The sequence below is a fragment of the Leuciscus leuciscus genome (assembly GCF_965113295.1).
Source record: "Leuciscus leuciscus genome assembly, chromosome: 17".
Classification (NCBI taxonomy): Eukaryota; Metazoa; Chordata; class Actinopteri; order Cypriniformes; family Leuciscidae; genus Leuciscus; species Leuciscus leuciscus.
In genome coordinates, this window is record NC_138741.1 from 1,723,599 (window position 1) to 1,742,500 (window position 18,902).

General features: G+C 38.3%; 1 protein-coding gene across 2 annotated transcripts in view; it reads left to right on the plus strand.

The window, feature by feature from the left end:
- Positions 1-18,902, plus strand: part of LOC309478885 (formin) — an 84,754-nt gene that overhangs the window by 25,497 nt on the left and 40,355 nt on the right. For both annotated transcript variants that reach the window (XM_082142665.1, XM_082142666.1), the window contains 4 exons: positions 968-1,085; positions 4,302-4,363; positions 7,471-8,219; positions 11,080-11,221. In XM_082142665.1, the coding sequence (XP_081998791.1) occupies positions 968-1,085; positions 4,302-4,363; positions 7,471-8,219; positions 11,080-11,221 (1,071 nt within the window). The remainder of the gene's footprint in view (positions 1-967; positions 1,086-4,301; positions 4,364-7,470; positions 8,220-11,079; positions 11,222-18,902) is intronic.

Sequence of the window (18,902 nt, forward strand, 5' to 3'; positions counted from 1 at the left end):
CATTTTAAGTTCATGTTAGCAAATGCATTAGCTCGTGCTGACCAATGAGACTAAAGTGTTAGTCTTAACACTGGTCCTGGTGGCAAGTAAAGCTTTATTCACTCACCAAAACCATTTTTCACTGGCGTTTGGTGAGTGTTAATCTCAGATTCTTTGGTTTACTAGTTTTTAAAGTGATTTATTCATTAATTTAACTTTAGTTAGTTATGAGAGACTTAAAATTCCTGCTAACAGGGAATGTTCTGACAAGCTTCTCTCAAAGTTATGATCAAATGTTCTTCATATAATGTCTATTCAAAGTCATCTGGTCTTTAATAATGTTCTCTAAACATCAGCACAAAAACATAATTCATACATCATTCATGGAATGTTTCAGTTGGATGTTCATCTACCATTTATTAAATGTAACTGATTGTTTCAGAACATTCAACAAGTAACGTTCCCATAATGTTTGAAGAATGATAAAATGGAATGTTTGTTTAATGTTCACATAACCAAGAAATATAAAAAACTGGGCGTTTTGAACGTTCAGAAATAACATTTTCATGGGAACATATTTATCATATTTATTATTATTATTGTTTATTTATTTATTTATTTTAGCTGGGATATATATTTTTAAATTAACGAATTACCTTTATTTAACCAGGAGAGAAGACTCACTGCGATTAAACTCTCTTTAACAGGAGTGTTCCGGCCAAGATACGCAGCCGAGTTTGCATATACAATTATACATCAAAGTTACAACATGCAAAAAAATATATAAAGTATATAAACATAAAACATGCAACCGGTTAAAAACATTTACACAGCATTAATTTACTCTGATTAAAATTTTAAATTGACTACGAGACACCAAATCTTCAGCTTCATCAGTCTAGAGAAGATTGCATATTATTTTAATGCAGTGCATGATGTTTAATTTCCTCTGAGACTTCATGTCTGCGCTCTCTGTGTTTCTGCTCAGTCTGAGGTGACGTCTCCGTCGGATGGCGAGGACCGAACGCCTGGGCGTCTGCAGGCCGTCTGGCCTCCACCCAAAGAGGATGGAGAGGAGAAGGTGGGACTGCGGTACACAGAAGCAGGTCAGAGGCCCTTTAGTAACATTCTTTTTTTTTTAAAGGTGCATTGTGTGATATTTAGGAGGATCTGATGACAGAAATGCAATATCATATACATCACGATGTTTTCAGTGGTGTATAAAGAGCTTACATAATGAAGCGTTATGTGTTTATTAGCTTAGAATGAGCATTTCTCTCTACACACACCGCGGGTCCGCTTACATCCACATGTTTCTACGGTGGCCCTGAGCGGACAAACGCGTTTCGTAAAGAAGCGAGCTAAAGCCAGCGAATAAAACACTGACACAATGATGAACAAGTCACAATAATATTCCCAATAACATGTGTGCTCTAAGAACGCTTTGATAATGTTCCCATTAAGTTATGAAAATGTTATTTCTGAATGTTCTCTGAATGCTCAAAACATCCAGTTTGTTCTTGTTATGAACATTACAGAAACATTTCATTTCATCTTTCCTCAAACATTATGGGATCGTTACTTTTGAATGTTCTGTGAAACAAGCAGTAACATTAAAAAAATGACAAACATCCAACTGAAACATTTCAGAAAACACACTCTGTGAACGATCGATGTATAAATAGTGTTTTTGTTCTAACATTTAGAGAACATTATTAAAGACCAGATACTTTGAATGAACGTTCCATTAACATTAATGGAAGAATGTTTGTTCATAACTTTGAGAGAACCTTGAACAGGAGTTATTAACGAGAATTATAGAGCAAGTAAAGCTCACTGATGTTTTTTAGTTTTATATTTGTGACCCTGGACCACAAAACCAGTCACATGGGTCAATTCTTTGAAACTGAGATTTATACATCATATAAAGCTGAATAAATAATCTGTCCAGTTATGTGTGGTTTGTTATGATAGGACAATATTTGTCTGAGACACAACTATTGAAAATCTGGAATCTGAGGCAAAAAAATCTAAACATTCAGAAAATCTCCTTTAAAGTTGTTCATTAATGTTCTCGATTGTGCAGCATTCACTCACACACACACATGTGTTATATATTTACGGTAGGAAATTTACTAAATATCTTAATGGAACATGATCTTTACTGAATATCCTCATGATTTTTGGCATAAAAGAAAAATCGATCATTTTGACCCATATAATGTATAGTTGGATATTGCCACAGATAAACCCGTGCGACTCGAGGCTGGTGACGTGATCCAGGGTCACATTTGTCCTGCGTGATTGTGTGGCTCTGTTGTGTTTCGGTGTCATGTGATGCTCTTAAAGGGTTAGTTCACCCAAAAATGAAAATTCTGTCAGTAATTACTCACCCTCATGTTGTTCCAACCGCGTAAGACCTTCGTTCATCTTCGGAACACAAATTAAGATATTTTTGATGAAATCTGAGAGCTGATCACTTCTCCGTAGGCTGCTAGGTGGCCCAAACTTGCTGAACCCAGAAAAGTTATTAAAGAGATCGTTAATATAGTCCAAGTGACTACAGTGGCTCAATCTTAAGTATATCAAGCGACGAGAATACTTTTTGTGCGAAAAAAATAAAAAAATAACGACTTTATTCCACTATTCATTTCCTTCTCTCTGGGCCTCGTAAGTGTTTTTGCGCAGCGCGTCTGTGTTACACGTCACCACGTAGGCTCACTATTGGCCGACGCTGGTCATGTGTGTGACGCACAGCGCAAAAACACTACGCGAACCAACTAGTGGCCCAGAGAGAAGGAAATGAATAGTGGAATAAAGTCGTTATTTTTGTTTGTTTTTGCGCACAAAAAGTATTCTCGTCGCTTGATATACTTAAGATTGAGCCACTGTAGTCACTTGGACTATATTAACGATCTCTTTAATAACTTTTCTGGGCCAGCAAGTTTGGGCCACCTAGCAGTCTATGGAGAAGTGATCAGCTCTCAGATTTCATCAAAAATATCTTAATTTGTGTTCCGAAGATGAACGAAGGTCTTACGCGGTTGGAACAACATGAGGGTGAGTAATTACTGACAGAATTTTCATTTTTGGGTGAACTAACCCTTTAATCAGATGTAAAGCAGCATCTCTCGTTTGACCACAGAACAGCTGAACGCAGGAACATGATTTATCAAATTACACAAAGCCGTTAATGGCTTCTGACTGGGAACACAAAACCAGCCGTACTGGTTCCTCCAGCTCTGACCTTAAACCAGGGCAGCTCAACCTCCCTCAAAAGTCCACAAACACACACACACACACACACACACGTGAGCTTCAGAGAACATGCTCGTCTGAGCGTGTAAAACATGCATTGAATCATATTGAAGACAAAAAGGTTTTCCAGTCTCGTTTTCCAGCACTAATATCTAAACACTCTTAAATCAAGAGACATTTACTGGAGGTGCAAAATTATATTAAGTCCCGTTTTCTGAAAAATGAAGTAAGTTTGTGCTTAAAACAACAGGGATGTCATTGTTTTCACTTTGAATTAAGATAATTTTTCTGACCCCATTTGCGGATGTTTCTTGTTTTCAGCAGAAACTCATTTTTGGTACTTTTTCAGAAAACAAGAAATCTTGATTTACGGATGTTTGACAAAAGACAAAAATACTGAGGAAGAACTTTTTCAGTCCACATCATATTTGCACTGACTTGACTTGAATTTAAGTTTTATGAGCTCATGCGAATGTGTTAATAGTCAGAAAGAGTCTATACGTTAGCATTGAGCTTTACTTGAATATGACTGAAAGATCAATGTTTTTAAACACATGGTTCCCAAAGGAAGAACGATCATAATATCTCCTAGCTTCTGACATCTCAACTACCCAGCTGACAAAAATAGGTTCTAACGTTCCCATTAAGTTATGAAGAAATGTTTTAAACATGTTTTTCTTGTTATGTGAACGTTAAGGAAACATTAATGGAGCCAAGCATTATGGGAATTATTATTTTGAATGTTCTCTGAAACAAGTAACATTTGAAAAAAAAAAAAAAGTCGAATTAAAACATTTCAGAAAAAGTTCCATTATTTTTGCCGTTTGTGTTTGTCAAGTCAAGTCAGTTTTATTTCTACAGCGCTTTATACAGTACAGCTTGTTTCAAAGCAGGTCAATAACAGAACCAATGATGCACTCTCTATCAGATAAGAGGCAAACTCAGTTTGTGCTGGTCCAGTAGTGGCATCATTAAAATGGTGTGTGTGTGTGTGTGTGTGTGTGTGTGTGTGTGTGTGTGTGTGTGTGTGTGTGTGTGTGTGTGTGTGTGTGTGTGTTCCTCAGAGCACCAGGCCGCCCTCCTCCAGCTGAAGAGAGAGAGTAAAGAGGAGCTGGAGAAACTGCATGTAAGTGTGGAGAAACTGCAGTACTGACAGTAAACACTAGATGGCAGGAGAGATCTTCTCTTTAACAAACACCACCAGTGATTCTGCGGTTTCTGACTGACAAGGGTTATTATAGATAACCATAAAACTTTTTTGTAATTTTTTTTATTTTACTTGAAATAAAAGAAACTTTAAATGAAATATAAACAGTTTTACACATAATATTTTTTGTAATTTTGGCTAAATTATATTATACAGTGATGCACTTTTTATAAACCACTTCAAATGTTGACTAAAGTTGTCCTAAGACAAAAACGGGTAATGTTCAAAATTCATGTAAAACTTTGATGAACGGTTTTGATCCACTTCAAATGTTGACTACTGTATATCACGTATAAAATATGATATATTATAGCTATCTGTAATATAATGAAATAAATTATTAAATATATATATATATTTTTTTTTTTACATGAACAACATCAGTCAGAAATGAAGTTTTAACAGTGATGTTTAAGTTTTTACCCTCACCACAGCTTAACCCCCCCCACACACACACAAATAAACAAGAAAATAAATAAACTGCACAAAATAAAAGATTTTTTTTTTAAACAGCACAGATAAAAGGAAAGAAGATAGAAGATAACAATTAATAGCAAATACACAGATTAATAAAAGGTTGAGTCATAGATTGTTTATTATTTTTATTTTACAGAAATAGAAAATTTTACAGAAAATGTTTCTTTTAATGATTCATATTTTTTTTAAATGTTATTTTTCATTATATTATATAATATATACAATCGTTTCTTGCTGAAACAACATAAAGAGATTGAAATGAAATTAAGAAATGTTATTTATTTTGTTTAACTAATACAAATGACAAAACACAATTATCTATCTATCTATCTATCTGTCTATCTGTCTATCTATCTGTCTGTCTGTCTGTCTGTCTGTCTGTCTGTCTGTCTGTCTGTGAATAAATAAAACATTACATCTTCCTGAAATAAAAAACAAACGTTTTTGACAAATAACAAATGATATCTATTTTTTACCAAAATAACTAAAACTGAAATTAAAAAACCTATATATGTGTATATAAAAAACTAATACAACTTAAAAAACGCACAATAAAATGACTAAAACTTTAACTAAAATTAAACTGAAAACAGAAAATAAAGAAAAGCTATAGTAGTATCTCAATGATACTATAATTATTTATATTAAATTATATATTTTTTTTCCTTTAGTGTATGAATCATTTATATTATAGACCAGGAACATGTATTTAGAAAACAGTAAATTCTTCATGCAACGTGTAACCAGATGCTGACTCTCATCTATACACACACACACACACACACACACACACACACACACACACACACAGCGCTCCGCTTCTCTCCTGTCAGTACAGCACTAAATGCAGATTTACTTATAGCTCGATGCGCCAAGTTATGAGGACAGCTCCCAGCAGTCCATTTGCAGTCTGGACAATATGAAGTTTTATCATTTTTGAAAGTATATAAAACCACCGAGAGCCGATGTGGAAAATCAGTGACGTAGACGAACGACTGTTTTACGAGCTCAGCTCTCTCAGGATCAACACTTCTGCTCAGTTTCTGATCAAATAAATGCAGCTTTAGAAGCAAGAGAGAGTTACTGTCTGTGTGTATTATACAGTCAAACCAACATTTATTCAGACTCCTTCAACATTTCTCACATTATCACAGTTTATTCACTATAGTTTAGAAAATGGTAATAAAATATGAGCAGAACTCATTGATATTTGACTGGTTTTGTCCGTCCTTCTGTTAGACTGTCTCACACATGAATTATGTTGAATATCTGTCAGCTGTTAAATTTAACTACACAATTAGATAATACCAGTTTAGCTCAACCAGTGACCAAGCAATGCTTCATTTTGTTCAGTCTGTGTGTAAAAAGAGCATTAGCAATTAAAGACAAAATACTTCAGCAAAACATGATCAGCTCAAAGTGTCCCAATCATTTTGGGTCCCAAATTTTTGCTTTATTTTGCTCTCCTCACTTAGTGAGGATAAATAAATGAAGTATAGAGTAAAAGTATAGATGATATTGGATATGAGGGCAGAATGAAGGAAAGCCTCGATGTTCTGACGGACTCCAGATGCTCCTGTCGGCTCCTCGTATGACATAAGATGATGTTTTACTGCTGAACGCGTCTCGATCTCCTCTGTAAAGCTGCGGTCGAGGCTGTCGCGCTCGCTCAGGGAAACCCTCCATCATCTCAGACTGAAGGAAGAGTGTAAATGTGCCGCTGCAGTGCTGATAGAGACGCTCTGAAACCGGCAGCGGACTGACTGAAACCATTACAGATGATGCATGGGATTTGGTGTTGTTGAGTAAATTCAGTGTTTCTTGTAAATAATAGCCCTAACTTACTAGATTTTTATATTAAAAAAATATAATATTGCTTATCAATGCACAACTAGTGGTTTTCATCTGTGCCGTTTCTAAGATCCTCTGATCAGGGTTCGTACAAGGTGCTTGAAGTGCTTGAATTTGACATTTTGAAATGTAAGTCCTGGAAAACCCAAAAGTGCTTGAATTATTGAAAGACAATATATGGGACATTTATTTTAACTTTAATTGCTAAAACAATCTTTTCACACACAATTAACGCCGGAGCCCGTCTGATATAGATATAGAGCCATTTCGCATGGCTATGAGCATGATATTGCTCACATAAATATTCAAGTATATGATACAGCTTTTATTCAAGTCAATCATATATTCATGTGAGAATCAGTTTGAACGAGGAAAGTGAGATCTTTGTATTCTTTCACTGGTTAAAGTTTCCACAGTCATTGCTTGTGCTGCACTTTATTTGTACCATTTTGTTTTATTCGTTTATTTTAATTTATCGATTTACCTTTTTTAGAATTTAAAAGATAATAAACAAAGATGTTGTTTGATAAATGATATCTCTGATTGTAGACCTTAAAAATTTTTTTAAATAAAAAGAACTACTTTGAAAGTCCTGGAATTTAATTTTACAGTATCTGTACGAACCCTGTCTGATGTTCTTTCTTATTGACCATCATGACTAATAGTAATTGACATTTTTTGCTTGCGTATGAATCCAGGCAGATTTCGAGCTGCGGCTCTTCCAGGTCCGAGGCGAACACGCGGAGGCAGTGTCCCGTCTGCAGTCGCTCATCGACGGGCTCCAGCGGGAACAGGCGTGTGTCTCCGGACGGGAGCACCGCGAGCTTCGTGAGGTGTGTGTGTCCACCGAAGACGACCTGCCGCCCAAAAGCTTCCGCAATGTGTGTGTCCAGACCGACCGCGAGACCTTCATCAAAACCCCAGAGGGTGACGACACAAAACCACTGAACTCCAGCTCCAGCCTGCCTAAAAAACTCAACCTGGACTCCATTAGTGTGAGTTTAGGTGTGAGTCCAGGAGCCCCGCCTCCACCACCTCCTCTTCCAGGTAGCTCCGCCCCCTGTCCACCACCTCCTCCACCCTTACCTGGGTTTGCACATGCTCCGCCCCCTCCTCCTCCCCTTCCAGGAGCACAAGCTCCGCCCCCTCCTCCTCCCCTTCCAGGAGCACAAGCTCCACCCCCTCCTCCTCCCCTTCCAGGAGCACAAGCTCCGCCTCCCCCGCCACCCCTCCCTGGGGCTCCTCCCCCACCTCCACCCCCTCCTGGTCTCCCTGGAGCCCCGCCTCCTCCTCCTCCAATCCCGGGCTTCGGCCCGCCTCCTCCTCCGGCTCTCGGCTTTTCTGGATTTGGCCAGATGGTTGAGAAAGCGCCTCGTAAACCTGCGGTGGAACCGGCCTGCCCCATGAAACCGCTTTACTGGAACCGCATTCAGATTCAGGACAACAAGTAAGTCCTCTAGTCTACACCAGACACAAGAAATGTAAGACTTTCTTTCTTTCTTCTGTGAAACACGAGCAACATTTTGAATTTTTATTTATTTATTTTTATTTTTATTTTTTTATGAAAGTCAGTGGATTCTAATGTTATTTGGCTTGATGCCTTCAAATATCTTGAATGTAACTCGACACCCTTGCCTCATTTAGTATGCGTGGTTGTATGAATATGCAAATGAGCCCCGCCTCCACTCACTCACTCACTCAGCTCAGAGATCCACTGGTTGACGATCACACGTTGATCTGATTGGTTACAAGGTAGTTTGTGACGTCAGAAACACCAGCGATTTCAAAGCGTGTTTTTGAGACTGTCTTTGGTTCACTGCAGTTTTAAGGAGGAAATACTCAGAAATGGTGTCGACTTATGAATTTACACATGGTTTGTCTTAAAGCAGATTAAAAACACCACACAGACAAATAAACAACATTAAAAGCTGGACTTTCACCACAGGGGGACTTTAAAGTTGCAATTTAATCAGTGAAACGCATTCAGAGATGTCTCTGTCCATCTGCATTAACTAATGGGACCCTTATTGTAAAGTGTCACCACAAATATCATATTTATTAGCAATGCCAAGTTCATTGGTTGGATTCCCTGAAAATGCATGAACTGATCGCATATATACTTAGAATGCAATGGAAGTCAGTTTGGATAAAAGCATCTGCCAAATGCAAATAAATGATCAGTTTTAATCCGTATCATTAATTATTAGTTGAAAATAACGTTTAATCACACACACACACACATGAAGTGCTGTGTTCATGCATCTGTGTCACGGGCTCAGTGAGCTTCCGCTGCGTGTTCAAGTGTTTATATGAGCAGCTTTACGGGCCTGTGTGACTGTGAGAGGGATTAGAAACGGATACAGTGATTCTTCCCCACACGCGCCTGCAGTAAACGTTACAGTAGTGCTGTTATATTACATCATTACAGTCATGCTCCTCAGCGATGACATCTGTGGCTTTTACTGCATTTCTGTGTGTTTTATGACAGAGTTTGATAGAAGACCAGATCATTGAGCTTCAAAATACTGGCATTTACACTCTGAGCCAGTGTTATTTTTAATCATTAATAGCCTATATTCTATTCAAACACATTTATTTGCATAGTGCTTTTCACAATACATATCGTTTCAAAGCAGCTCTACAGGTGCATTATGTGAATGCTAGGTTAAAGAGATGCACCTTTAATCTTGATTTGAGTCTGAGCCTGAACATTATCAGGTATCATACTTACCGGTAATAATTGATGCGGAACTTAATAGGTAACCTATGGAAGCTTGTTTCCGCCATAAAATAAAACGCAATTCTGACATCTTTTCTCAGGATTGTGTCCAAGTCCAATTCTAAGGAAAAAAAGACTGACGTTTTCTTCCTCAGAATTGCTAGTTTATATCTCACAATTGTGTGTTATAAAGTCAGAATTGTGAAATATAAACATGCAATTCTGAGTAAAAACACAGATTTCTGACTCTATAACACGCAATTGAACTTTATATCACTCAATTCTGACTTTATAACACACAATTGAACTTTATATCACTCAATTCGGACTCTATAACATACAATTGAACTTTATATCATTCAATTCTGACTCTATAACATACAATTGAACTTTATATCACTCAATTCTGACTCTATAACATACAATTGAACTTTATATCACTCAATTCTGACTTTATAACATACAGTTGAAACTTTATATCACTCAATTCTGACTTTATAACATACAATTGCGACTTTGTCGCGCAATTCTGACTTTATAACTTGCAATTGTGACTTTATATCACGCAATTCTGAACTGAAAAAAAGTTAAATTGTGAGATAAAAAGTTGCAATTAACTTTTTTAATTATTTTTTTGTGGCGTAAACAAGCTTCCATAGTAACCAGTGTAGAGATGATAAAATTGGTGTTATATGATCATATTTTCTTGATCTAGTAAGAACTCTAGCAGCTGCATTTTGGACTAATTGTAGCTTGTTTATTGAGAATGAAGGACAACCAGCTTGTAGTGCATCACAGTAATCTAGTCTAGAGGTCATGAATGCATGAACTAGTTTTTCTGCATCAGAAACAGAGAGAACGTTCCGGAGCTTAGCGACGTTTCTGAGGTGGAAAAAGGCTGTTTTTGTATTATCTTATCTTATCTTATTTTGGATTATATCTTTAACACACTTAATAATTTAGAGATTTCATCTGGGTGTGATGAAATATATAACTAATTCCATGTTTTCTTGTAATATTACCAAGTGGCAGCATATATATTGAAAATAGCAGAGGTCCGAACACAGAGCCTTGCTGCACTCCGTAATTTACTGTACTGACGTTATCTTAGATTTTTTCCCTTATAAAAAGACAAAATGGTAACGGTCTGATGGGTACGATCTAAACCAGCTTAATGCCTGTCCCTGAATGCCAGTGTAAAGTCTTTCCCTCAGGATAAAGGAGTGGAAACCAGACTGTTTAAAGACTCCCTCGTACACCATCGGCCTGTTTGTGTTGCTCGTGTTTCTCAGCAACGGCAGAAACCAAATCATACTCATCCACGATACTGGAGTCTGAGAGAATCGCTCAAAAATACTTCAGATCAATTTCAGTGTCTTTATATTCCGCTTTAATGGAATCACAGCATAGCAATGAACTCAAAGTAGAAATAAACATTAAACGAATGCTGTTCGCCTTTGCAATACCAGCTGACTTTAACATCTCACATCTGTTCCTCCATCGGTGTTATTTTAAGAGCGTTTGTCTCATGTTCTCAAACGCTGATCGATCACTGCTGTGTGTGTGTGTGTGTGTGTGTGTTTTACAGTAATAACACACTCTGGAGTTCGCTGGAAGAGCCCAATATCATAAACGCCCAAGAATTTGAGGATCTGTTCTCTAAAGCCGCCTTACAAGCCAAGAAGAAACCGCTATCAGACACGTATGAGAAGAAGAACAAAGCCAAAAAGGTACGTCACAGCCATGACAAATTAAGTCTGATATCTTTGCTGGGTTTATATAATGGTCAGTGCTTCCTGTAAAGATGCTTTGTGTGCTAACATAAATACATAGTGTTTATAGCGTGTAATTAAAGGAAATCACATTGTTTTTACCACTAGAGGGGGTTTCAGGCACATCATGTGTCTCACTGCCAAACATAATAACCTTAAAGTCCCCATGAAAGGGAAGTTGCACTGATCTTTTCTCCTCTATTGTGTCGTATATCCGAGAGAAACGCTTCTGGAACAAGAACAAATGTGGGCGGGGCTTGATTGTGTCTGTGGGGAATTGATTGGATGGTCTTGGTTTGCTATTGGCTGATCTCCTGTGAGTGACAGGTTGCCCCGCCCTCATCATCAGAGAAGAGAAGAGATGCTGCACTTATTCTGATTCAAGATTATTAAAACAATAATGTTGTGCACCGATAAATCATTTAGAATAAAGACCGTAATATTCCATAAACTAGAATAAATTTTTTTTTATTATTTAAAGTGCATGAAGCCGCATCATGTGATGACAATGTGTTGGTTTCATAAAGATCATTGTGCTTTGGAGTAATTTATCAGTGACATGCAAGGAATGAGGGATTTACTGTTAGTACTTGCATTAATAAGCTTATTTTGAGCTCTTATTCCCCATAATCCCGCTGTGCACTAGTACTCAGTGCTGTTCTGATCAGATGTACAGCTTATATATGGGGTTTAAAAGAAAATGTTCTACAATATTTTATCGATTTAACGATGCGGCTGAGATTTATGGTGCATGGACATTAACTGGCTTTCATTCAAGTCAGTTATTGTGGTCAGGCAGAAGTGACTCTTTCAGCAGTGTGTGTGTGTGTGTGTGTGTGTGTGTGTTTCACTGGACTGTGCAGTCGTGACAGTAATGGCTGGTCTCTGGTCTGGCGTCCGAGAAGTTAAAAATTCAGGCTGGACCCAAAACAGTCCAGACACACTTGATCAATCAGCTGGGCTCCACATCGCCTGTGTGTGTGTGTGAGTGGGGACTTAAGCCTGAATGCACACACACTCATGGGGACTCGTGTCACTGTGGCCTAAATTGAGGAAACAAGCTTATAAATCATATAGAATGAGTTTTTTTGAAAATGTAAAAATGCAGAAAGTTGTGTGTGATGGGCAGGTTTAGGGGTAAGGGTTAGTGTGTGTGTCTGTGTGATGGGTAGGTTTAGGGGTAAGGGTTAGTGTGTGTGTGTGTGTGTGTGTGTGTGTGTGTGTGTGTGTGTGTGTGTGTGTGTCTGTGTGTGTGTGTCTGTGTGATGGGTAGGTTTAGGGGTAAGGGTTAGTGTGTGTCTGTGTGTGTGTGTGTCTGTGTGTGTGTGTGATGGGTAGGTTTAGGGGTAAGGGTTAGTGTGTGTGTGTGTGTGTGTGTGTGTGTGTGTGTGAGTGATGGGTAGGTTTAGGGGTAAGGGTTAGTGTGTGTGTGTGTGTGTGTGTGTGTGTGTGTGTGTGTGTGTCTGTGTGATGGGTATGTTTAGGGGTAAGGGTTAGTGTGTGTGTGTGTCTGTGTGTGTGTGTGTGTGTGTGTGTGATGGGTAGGTTTAGGGGTAAGGGTTAGTGTGTGTGTGTGTGTGTGTGTCTGTGTGTGTGTGATGGGTAGGTTTAGGGGTAAGGGTTAGTGTGTGTGTGATGGGTAGGTTTAGGGGTAAGGGTGTGTGTGTGTGTGTGTGTGTGTGTGTGTGTGTGTGTGTGTGTGTGTGTGTGTGTGTGTGTGTGTCTGTCTGTCTGTCTGTGTGATGGGTAGGTTTAGGGGTAAGGGTTAGTGTGTGTCTGTGTGTGTGTGTGATGGTAGGGTTAGGGTTAGTGTGGGTTAGGGTTAGTGTGGGTTAGTGTGTGTGTGTGTGTGTGTGAGATAGGTAGGTTTAGGGGTCAGGTTTGTGTGTGTGTGATGGGTAGGGTTAGGGTTAGTGTGGGTTAGGGTTAGTGTGGGTTATTGTTAGTGTGTGTGTGTGTGTGTGTGTGTGTGTGTGTGTGTGAGATAGGTAGGTTTAGGGGTCAGGTTAGTGTGTGTGTGTGTGAGAGTGGTCAGTCTGGGCTTCTGCTACATCATCAGTAGAATCATCGCTCCTATCGAGTCTTTGTTGGTCAGTTTCATCAAATTCTGAGAGACTTCATTCTTTTTTAAATGTGCATAAAAACACATGAATGGAAACAGTTTATGACGAGTTTTGGAGAGTATAAATGTACAGGTTAGTTGTGATGCAGCATATGAATCATATCCATCACCCGTCACTGGCACATTCTGGAGCTTTATGAAGAGTAAGTGTGTGAGAGAATCTCTGGTTGGTGTTTCTCAGATATCTGTAGATCAGTGTTTATCCTCTCAGATCTGACCCTCACAGCTGAAGTGTGTCAGTGTTGCTGTGTTGAGCCGGTCGTGATGCTCAAACAAACAGAGTCCGTGTTTACATTCTGCATATTCAACCAGAGCATCCAAAACATTTCAGACGTCACCGTTAACCATTTAATCACCAGCTTCCCATAGAGGAGTTTCATTTAGCCATGAGAGCTGCAGGCTTTTCTGATGAACACACATATTATTATTTCGGTAACTTTACAATAATGTTCAGTAGTTAACATGAACTAATAATGAACAATACTTCTACAGCATTTATTAATCTTAGTTCATGTTAATTTCAACATTTACTAACACATTAAAATCAAAGGTTGTGTTAGTTAACATTAGTTAATGCACTGTGAACTAATATGAACAAACTATGAACAGCTGGATTTTTATTAACTAACTTTAACTAAGATTAATAAATACTGTAACTAATGTATTGCTCATTGTTAGTTCATGCTAGTTAATGCATTAGCTAATGTTACCATTATTTCAAATGATTTTAGGATTGTTGCATTTTTATAAGCGAGTATCCGGCGAAGTTCTGCCTTTCTGTGTGTGATTAAAGTGAAATGATTTATTTAGCCTTTAGCGACTGTGAAAAGGTTAATAGATGCTGGAACTCTCTTGTCTTGGCTAAACACAAGCGCCGTGTTTGCAGATCATCCGTCATGTGTGTGTTTACTCGTTCTGAATCACCCTTCTGAGAAACCGGCCTCCAGGAAAACCAGACGAGGTCTGAGTCGCAGTCCTGACGGTGCAATAGAGCAGGGCCGAGAACCAGACTCGATCAATAGTGTTGCCGTCTCGCGTGTGGCGTCGCGTCTCAGAGCTCAGAGTGATGACACCGCTCAAAGCATGAGGCTAGTGATCAGCGTTAGCTAATTACAGGGTTCCTACAAGGTGCTTGAAGTGCTGGAAACCCTTGAGAACAGCCAGATTTCTGAAGAGATGCTTGAAAAGTGCTTGGATTATTGGAAGACAATAGGCTATATTAGAAAATAGTATTTAATTTTATTGATAAAACAATCTTTTCACACCCATCTGATATAGAGCCGTTTAGCCTAGCTATGAGCGTGATATTGCTCATAATTATTTAAGTATATGATACAGCTTTCATTCTTCAGGTCTATATATCATATCGGTATCGGCCAATATATGATCATTTTTAATGTTATCATTATCGGCCCAATAAGAAAATTTAGCCGATATATATAAAGCCGATAAATAATGTATTATTTCCTCCAGCTGAGACGCTTCAGATGTTCAACATGATGCTTTTAAATTGCTTGAAATATGATTGCAATCACTTCAAAAAAGGAAAATACAGTTCAGTGCAACGTCATATTGGCTACACAAAAATATTATTATTTCTTTTTTATTAAACATTATAATTGTGAGCTTTGGGACATGGATTTTAATGGTGAGACTTTTAATGGTGTTTTTATAATCAGGCTCTCAAAAATTATATAAAAATGTGAATTTAGATTTATCGGCCAATTTATCGGTTATCGGCTTTAAAATATAAAGAATTATCGGTATCGGCTAAAATGTTCAATCCGTACGTCCCTGGTCTTCTGGCTCAACCTCAGTAACTGTTAAAAAGCTTTAACACATTTCCGTAGTAAACTGCCTGTTTTGGCAGTAAATTGTCTTTTCCATCCATAATCGAGATGTTTGCTAAATAAAACCTTTTTATGCATGTGCTTAAAGCTGCAGTCTGCAGTTTCTCCTCTCTGTCGCCATCTCTGTTTGAAATCTGCAATTGCAGTTATTCGCGGAATTATCAACTTTACGTGGGTTGTGCCTCGGCTCGGCACAGCGCGGATGAACACAATGTTTTGAGGAGAATGTGCCTGTCAGTCGCCGCGCCGGTGGTGTTGATACTGGCATTCGCTATCACAGATTCTACTTTTTGGATGTATGACCAACATAAGAATTTTCACCGGGAAAATGTCGTCTAAACAAGTAAGTATCATTCACTTTTGTTCTGACCAACTAAGGGGAAAAAGCATTGCAGTAAATCACACTGATTAAATCTAACGATCACATATCATCATATCACGTCAAACCGTGCAAATTATACTTTGTTCTCAATTTGTTAATGTTAACAACATCAGCATTGCGTGACATTTAATGCCCTTCCGATATTTATCCTTGTTTTCGCATGGGCCGGTTGCAGTCTCTTTTTTTTCTCTGAAGCCCGAAGTATTTCGCGTTTTACAGCGGGTGAATCTCCTGGTGATTGTCGTTTGAACCTTTCTGGATTCACGATCAAATTAATAAGTTTAATTATATCAAGTGCTGTGAGAAAAGGCTATAAATCTCCTCACACTCAATAGCCTACTAGCCCAGACTCTTCTTTATGTGGACAGATGTGACGTAATGACGCAAAGACATGCTCAAATTTCCCGCGGAAATCCACCAGTACCACTGGAATTAAAAACATTATTACAAGCTCACCGTGTTGAATCGAGCTACTGCAAGCAGAGAGTGTTGAACACTGGCTGGTTATGTACTTGCTCACAAAATTATTTTGGATAATTTTTAACCCAAAAACGCTACGGACTGCAGCTTTATAGGCCTTAAAACACTTGAACATTGATAATTGCTGCTCACACCATATTTATTTGTTATTGTATTATATCTGAGTCTGTTAGGAGAGGAAATGTGTGGCTGTGAATGTGTGTTTTGATCTCTGAACATGTTATGAATGAGGCATTTATATAGCGCTTTCATAAGTACTACTGTACACCCAAAGCTTTACAGTCGTGTCAGGGGATCTCTCCTCATGTAAGTCACATGCTCGTGTGTTTGTGCGGACACATGTAGATGTAAAGGAGAAGGCGTGCTCCATCAGCAGTGCAACTCTCCCAAAAACACAATCAAGAGGAATCAGCGAAGGGCAGGGTCAAACACAACGGCTAATTCGTGTCATGTGTTCGAGTGCATCCGCTACTCGCATTCTCAGCGCCTTCTCTCGCTCCTGATTATCATATCAAAGCTCACGAGGGGGCGGAGCCTCCGTCATCTCCGTCTGCTCATTGGACGAGCTCTAATGACTAGCATGTGGCGTCAGGAGAACATGTGTCCGAATATCTGTGTGTGTGCTGTTCTGATATTCATATTCAGAGAAATATTTCATTATTTTAAATATTTCAAATATTTCATTATCATGTGTTGTTCATTGTACTATTAAAAAAAAATTACTCAAACTCAAACTCCTGCAGAAATTACTTGAACTTTACAACGTCAGACAAATAGATTTTTTTGCTTATTTATTTATTATGTATTTAATGTGTTTATTTATTTTTGTCCTTTATTTTCTCTTCTCTCTGCGGCGTGTTCTGGTGTGTCTCTCGACTCTCGACGTCCCTCTCTCTCTGTGAAGTCTGAATATCTGTGCATTTAACACAGCAGGATCTGTGTGTGCTGGTCTGATATTCATATCCAGAGAAATATTTCATTATTTTAAATATCTAAAATATTATTATTATCATCTTTTGAGTTCATTGAACTATAAAAAAAAAAAAACGATGTAACTTTCAGAACTCAAACTCCTCGATCCAAAAACTGCAGAAATTACTTGAACTTTACAATGTCAGACAAATAGATTTTTTTTGCTTATTTATGTATTTTATTTGTATTATTTATTATGTATTTAAGTGTTTATTTTAATATTTTTGTCCTTTATTTTCTGTTCTTTCTGTGGCGTGTTCTGGTGTTTCTCCCGTGTCTCGACGTCCCTCTCTCTCTGTGAAGTATGTAAACATCACACGCTCAGATGAATCATTATTAATATGCAGCTTAAACAGTAATAATGCTTCTTAAACAAACTGACATTTTAATTGTTTCTAACTTTATGCCTTTAGCGCTCTGTGTTTATTGGCCGTGTGTTCTGGGAAGCGCTTGACGCCTGACTGGACACACAGCATTCATACGGATGTGGATTGAAATTCCAGAATTCATAAGCTTCACCTCATGGAACCTTGTAATAATCATGTTTATTGCAGTGGATTCTTGGTCTGCTTTAAAAACGCGATTTTATTCAATAATGTTTAAATGCTTTTCTTTCTCAGTATTTTTGTCTTGTTTCCAGTCCAAATAACTAAACATTCTTAAATCAGGATGGATTTACTAAAGTAGTGAAATGTCATAAGATATGTCTTTTTATTTGGGGGAAAAAATCTAATCTGTACTGGTTTTGAGGTGGTTCTGTACTGGTTATGTACTGGTTTTGAGGTGGTTCTGTACTGGTTTTGAGGTGGTTCTGTACTGGTTTTGAGGTGGTTCTGTACTGGTTATGTACTGGTTTTGAGGTGGTTCTGTACTGGTTTTGAGGTGGTTCTGTACTGGTTTTGAGGTGGTTCTGTACTGCTTATGTACTGGTTTTGAGGTGGTTCTGTACTGGTTTTGAGGTGGTTCTGTACTGGTTATGTACTGGTTTTGAGGTGGTTCTGTACTGGTTTTGAGGTGGTTCTGTACTGGTTTAGAGGTGGTTTGCAGTTGTTCATTAGAGTGTGTGTGTGTGTGTGTGTGTATCAGGGCAGATCTGCTCACATTAATAATGAACGCTCACTCCACCTGCCGTAATGCAATACTCTCTTCTAAAGACCGGTTGCGCTGGTTCCCACTGAACGCCACAGTAGCTTAACGACTGTAATGCCGTCGCTACCTAATGAAGAAGACCGAGGCATTAAGTTTTAGAGCGGGTCTTTACCGTGCCAGAACTGTTGTGGCCTTTATGAGGGAATTCAGTCATTAGTAATTGTGACCATGTGTAGCGACAAATAAAAATCCTGTGAATTTATAGTTTGTTATAAACTCTCCTCAGTGCTCGTCCAGAACTCAGCGATGGCCTTTAATGGTTTGGTTCTCTGCCGTTTTCTCACAGCGAGCTCCTGATCGTGACAGCAGAACACCTGAGCGTTTGATGTTTCTGCTTGTTATGCATGAAGAGTCCAGTGGGATCATGGGACACGACTCCTGAAGCACAGTTTTATTACGATGGCCTGATGAAACATCATCATAGATGAGGAGGGTTTAATAGCAGATAGTGGACATCATGTAGAATCAGGGATGGAAATTAACTTTTTTGTCCACCGGCCACTGTGGCTGGTGGATTTCAAAATCTACCAGCCACTCAATGTTTTTACCAGCCACTTTCTTGTTTTTAACCGACAATGTGTAACTGCATTTGAAAATTAATACTACAAGATCTACAATACTTAAGCAGTTTATTTAATCTCAAGTCTCAATGAAATACTGACATTTTCTCTTTCTCTCTTATAT